This window comes from Gallinula chloropus (assembly GCF_964237585.1).
Source record: "Gallinula chloropus genome assembly, chromosome: 1".
Lineage (NCBI taxonomy): Eukaryota > Metazoa > Chordata > Aves > Gruiformes > Rallidae > Gallinula > Gallinula chloropus.
In genome coordinates, this window is record NC_140085.1 from 71,729,427 (window position 1) to 71,735,426 (window position 6,000).

Consider the following 6,000-nt stretch of genomic DNA (forward strand, 5'->3'; position numbering starts at 1 on the left):
GGAATTTCCACCTTGCTTTGTGGTTACATTAAGTAAATCACTTTCCATTGGCACTGGCCTTTTCCTATAACTTTATTAATTCAAAAAGCAGTGAGTCTGAGGGGCTTTCGTAAGAACACACGAAGTATCTGGCTAAAGGCTGCTTTCTTTCTCATTGTATCCTGCTTCTATCATGACTCAATTCTTCAGCTAACATAGTTCAGTTCTTTCCTCATCCTTCCCTCGTTACAGCACAGTGTAAGTCTGCCAGAACTAACTTATTGAAATATTTGGCTTCTTTCCAAAGGTATCAAGTTTCATTAGAGAACAGGCACATGAGCAGTTGCAAATGATAGTTATTTCTCTAAAGGAAGAGTTCTATTCCAAAGCAGACGCGTTGATTGGAGTGTGCCCAGAGGTAACAATTCTTACCAAATTCTGTTAAATAATACAGGGTGTTTTTTTGTTGGGAGTACTGGCCTTACAAGTTATTGCAGTGAATCATGTTCATAACTGCAGTGTTGAACTACTTTGTGTTCAAGAGTAACTGCAGGTACTGGCTTGATTAGAAGAACATTGTGATAACTCAAACTCCTGACTGCATCTCATGGTCATTTATTTCAAATGTCAAGTGTTTTAAATTGTACAATCCTTCCTCTGCAGCGCGATGACATTATGTTCAGCCAAGTACTGACTTTGGATCTTACCGAGTATCCAGAGGATGGCCAGGAAGAGAGAGAGGGGCACAACCACAGTTCTGTGTCAGTGTGAAGCACAGATGACTTCAGGGCCAGGTGACAACAGCAAGAAGAGTGTTTACAGCAGGCTGTTAAAAATTGGAGTTTCAATGTTGCTAATAGAGGTTGAGAGAGAAACGTTCACCTTAGAAAAATGCTTGGTTGGAAAAATATTGAAGAAAGAAACTGTTACTCATTGATACCGTTTTGTTAGAGGAGTGAGCTGCGGGTGGTTACTGAAGTTGTACACACTCTGGTAAGCAAAGCTTTCTCTTCACATGGCCTGGGGAGGAGGGGTGGGGGTGATGGTGTTGCCTTTAGATGAAGCACTACAGGTTCACATACCTGCATGGGTACAAGTAACAGCCTCTCACTTTTCTTAGGAAGTAATGTGTTTAGCTGTATCTCGGGTGCACTGTTTGGATGTGTGCTGCCACCAGTCTCTCTTCCATGCTGCAGCTGCATCTCTGCCTTCAGACAGGATTATTTCCTGGGTTTAAAAAAAGATACTGGAATCTGGCCAGTAGCTTATGTGACTTTTGGGACATAAAGTTAAACTTCAATCTTCTACTGCAACCTTACAAAGATGATAAATTTACAAAAACTTGTATTTCTATAGGTGTGATGTAACCTGGAAAAAAAAATCACTTCTGAGGTATCCTACCACACACAAAAGTGGACAGAATAACACAGGGGTGAGTCAGATGCCATACAGACAGCAGCCTCAGCAGAAAGTATATTGGTTTGCAGTTGAGACTGTGACACAGCTGTTCTAGTAAAGTCAGGTTTGTTTTGACGCCTGTGCTTCACCTAAGGAACAAAGTTAATGAAGTTGGTTACAGAACACTGAGAGCACCTGGCTTCTGGTTCACCTCAAGATGTGCTGACAAGCTTTATTTGGTTTATGGTTGTTGATAATAATTGTATCTTCTTCTGTTCATATATTAGGCTCCTTTTGTCCAGTGTGCTGCTTATACACATCTGCCTTGTAGTCTGTTGCTAATGCTGTGCTTGTTGTACGCAAGTGATGACACCTGGATGTGTGGGGTTACGACATAAAGAGCATGAGTGAGATGTGGGCAGCCAATAACATCTTCCTATGGGAAGTTTTCAACAACATAAATGTGTGTGCTTACCCAGTAGACAGCTGTTTATCAAATATTTATATTGCTGCCACACTTATTTAATAAAATCATTTACAGTAAGTCATGAGTTGGCATCAGTCCCTTAATTCAGTCCACTGACAGATGTGGAAATAGAGAGGAGTGTGAAGGCTCTTCAAAGACCTCTGACCCACATCGGATGCAAATACAGAAGGTTGGGGTTGGTTTGTGGGTGTTTAACTGTTTGCTGGGAGCAGCTGCCTGAAATGGAAAAATGCAGGAAAGACTTAAAACACTCTGAAGAACAGTGAAAGCTGCACCCTTTCACTGCTGTACAAGAATGGTCTGTCTGGCTACAAGAACTTCATTAAAAGAGACTATGATACTATCAGAGATGTCCTATCAGCTTCATTACATGGCTTGAGCAAAACAGGACAATGAATGGTCAAGAAGCTTGTTTTCAATAAATATATTACTAAAGAAAATACCAAGTAGAAAAAGAGCCAGCTGCAGTACAGCTGCCAAAAGTGACTGAACGTGCAGATTTCTAGGGTTAGTTCTTTCAGAGTCCTTGGGTACTGATTTGAACAGCAGGGCTTAAAACTTGATTCCCTTAGGAGTGTCAGTGACACTTCCTCCTAACTGCTTTGTAGCACAGTCCACAGGTGAAGTTCCTGGGTAGGGAGTATGGAATTCAACGTTGCTGCCCCTGTGTGCTCTGTGTAATTTTTATCACGAGCACCAAACATTAAGATAAATACACTGGTCCCACTGCAGTTCTTGTATTGAACTCTTAAATGTAACACTACTCATGCTGTGTCTGCACCAATCCACTGATCTCAAGCTCTTCCCTGACACAGAGCTCTGGTACTAACACTGAAATGGGAAGAAGCTCACTCAGCCACCTTTGGAAGAAAATAATTCTTGGTTTGGTGTGATGATGCCAGTCGAGTTCTTTAAAATGTCTGGATCCCTTTCTCAGTGGAAAATAATCTCAGTGTGAGGTACTGTTGAAAGCATAAACAGCATTGCTGGACAGTAAAAATGGAAGGGAATTTCCTTCAAAATCAGAACATCATCACTTAAAACTCTAAATACATTTTTTTTTGCAGGATATTATACAAATATAAGGAGAGGAGAAAAAAAAAGAGAACAACCCCCCCACCCTATAATAGAGGGACATTTCTGAGGAAAGCACACTGATTTTTTTTCTGCAAATGCACCCAGCGTCTTTTCAAGTGAAAAAATATTACCTTGTAATATTTCTTTCTTCATGCTCCCTGCTGTCACTGACAGTATCCCCCAAGATGTTACGCTATCATTAGAAGAACTTTAACACAGTCAAAGTTCTGAACAATAACCTATCTAGAGCAAAAGACTACAAAAATCTGCAGAACAAGATTCCTTTGTATATGGAAAAGTTAGGAGTTCACACTGCAGCACCACCCCATGAAGGAAGCACAACTTCTTTATTCTGAAAAAGACTATTATTTTATAACCCCATCCACTGAAGTCCTTGGGAAAGAAGCCCAAAGGAAGTTTTAATAATTGCACAAGTAACTTACCACACTAGTAAAATCAGCACCTCACCACAGGATGCTTTCAGAACCAACACTTTAGACCTGTTAACCCTTAATGGTTGCTTCCCGGAAGCAGAAGCTGTGCAGACAAGTGACAGGAATTATCACCAACCTGCAACAGCTAAATGGCTGCAATGATAAAGTTCAAATCCCCTGTGCCTTTGGGTCCTGAGTAATTGTGACTAGTCCTGAGTCACTAGATGTAATAAATGCTTCTTCCATCAGCATGTCTAGAAAAAGAGGAACTGGCCACCAGCATTCACAGAATCACTGGGGTTGGAAGAGACCCTTAAGATCAAGTCCAACCATAGCCTAACCCTGCGTAGGCCATCTCTAGATCATGTCCTTAAGGACTTCATCTATACACTTTTTAAATACCTCCAGGGCTGGTGACTTTACCACCTCCTTGGACAGCCTGTTCCAATGCTTGACAACCCTTTCAGTAAAGAAATTCTTCCTGATACCAAACTTAAATCTCCCCTGGTGCCATTTCAAGCCACTCCCTCTCGTCCTATCGCTTAACACTAGAGAGAAGAGACATCTCTGCAACCGCCTTGCAGGTAGTTGTGGGGAGTGAGAAGGTCTCTCCCCTCAACCTCCTTTTCTCTAGACTAAAAAGCCCCAGCTCGCTCAGCCGTTCCTCACAGGACTTGTGCGCCAGACCCTTCACCAGTTTTGTCGCCCTCATCTGGACACGCTCCAGCATCTCAAAATCCTTCCTGTAGTGAGGGGCCCATGCAGCCTCACCACAGCCAAGTACAACTCTGCCTCCCCTACTCCTGCTGGTCACACCATTCCTGATGCAGGCCAAGAAGCCGCTGGCTGCCTTGGCCACCACCTGGGACCAGCTGAAGGCTTTGCACAGATGCTTTTCTCCAGCCTTTCCTCACGGCAGCCTGGAAATCACGCCCTGCTATAATCCAGATGGGGCCAAAAGTGCTGGGTGGGAGCCGGGTCTGTACTCCAAACACAAGGAGAGTTTGTCAGAACAAACCCTCATCACGTTATTTCCTTCCTCTTCAAAAAAGTAACTTTTATTTAAGGATCTATCAATGACAAAAGAGCTCTAGCCACTGACTGAGTCGTCAAGTCAATGGTTGAGCTGGACCAAACAATTCTCCACACAGTAACGAAGTGGGTAAGAAACCTGCCCCAAACCAGTTTCCCAGCCGGTATGACAGCAGCCCAAACCGCTCTGAAGCAAAGGGAAGCCCCTGCCTCCTGCCCACCGACTCTCCCTGGAACAAAGCCAAGCGCACCGGGCTGCGCGGGGCAGCGGGGTCTGCCAAGTTCAATTCTCCGCCTCCCCCCGGCAACTGAACCGGCGTCACCCGGTGCAGCGAGTGGGCACGAAGGCAGCCTCCCTCACCCGTAAGCAGAGGGGAGCTGCTCCCCAGGGGAGGCCCCGGGGACACCCAGCCCCGCTCCGGCAGTCCGAAAGGCCGCGCTTAAAGGCTCACGGAGCGGCTGAGCGGCAGGCCGCCGAGCCATCCGCCTCCGTCCCGCTGGGCTCGGCCTTACCGCCCAAGGGGAGGCGGCGGCGGCGGCGACGTCGTCACCGAAAGCCGTGACGCAACCCCGTGACGCCGGTGCAGTGCGAGAAGGCAGCGTCGCGTACCCCTGCGCACGGGGCCAGCTCCGCCTAACGCGCATGCCGCGCAGCCAAACGCGTACAGGTTACACAGCCCAACGACACACACGCAGCTGCCGTGCCCCCCGGGAGAGCCGTCTCGTCGTAACGGCCCCTCAGAAGTTACCTGCAGGGTCTCCCCCCCCCCCCCATCCCGCACGCTCCGAGACACCAGTCGGTGGTCCTCGACAGTCCCCGGCGGTGCCGGTGGTCGCACACCCGCGCTCGGGGCCATGCGCGATGCCACCCGCCATCGGCAGCGCGAGTCACCCGCGCAGAACGAGCGGCGCCCCGCGGCCCGTGCCCGAGGCGGGACAGGGCGGCACAAGAAGCGCAGCGCGCTGCGGGCGGGCCGGCTGCCTCCCGTTACCGGCCATCTCTTCCCCTGCTTACACACCCGCAAGCCAAACACGCCAATTCTGCCTGGTTACGACACCAGACCCGGACTACGCGCAGTAACCCCGCTCCCGTGTGTGTCCCCCATCCCCTGCACAGGGCGCGGACCCGGCTGCGGCGCTGTCATCTGACAGGAGCAGCTGCGCCCCGCCAAGGCAGGGCACTAGGCTGCCCCCGGCGCGACCCCCGCCCTCACCGGCGGGGCCGTCCCCTCACCGAGGGGAACCCTCCCCGCCGGCTGGGAACCAGCCGCCCAAAGAGCAACGTCCCGCCCGAGAACGGTTCCGGCCCGAGAGACGCCGGCCGGGCGGGAGGGGAGGGGAACGGCTGGAGCCGTGCAGCCGGCCCGGCGGGTCGGGGCAGCGCTCGGAGCGTGACGTTGTGCTTTGGGAAACGGTTTCGCTAAAACCAGCGCGATGCTTTGGAGAGCTCTGCAGCACACACATGCCCCCCCCCCACCTGCCCCGCTCCCCCACACAAGCTGGGGGTGCTGGGCGAGGCGGTGGACGCCCCTACACCTCGCCTGCTTCGTAACGTACCCTATAACCCCTCCAAACTCCTGCCAGGCAGCAGCA

At 49.5% G+C, this 6,000-nt stretch overlaps 1 protein-coding gene across 1 annotated transcript in view; it reads left to right on the plus strand.

The window, feature by feature from the left end:
* The window catches only part of SMC1B (structural maintenance of chromosomes 1B), a gene marked incomplete at both ends in the record, with an annotated part of 34,982 nt that extends 30,263 nt beyond the window's left edge, over positions 1-4,719 (plus strand). The window contains 3 exons of the mRNA XM_084268310.1: positions 287-397; positions 643-740; positions 4,527-4,719. Coding sequence (XP_084124436.1) covers positions 287-397; positions 643-740; positions 4,527-4,719 — 402 coding nt within the window. The remainder of the gene's footprint in view (positions 1-286; positions 398-642; positions 741-4,526) is intronic.
* Between the last annotated feature and the right edge of the window lie 1,281 nt (positions 4,720-6,000).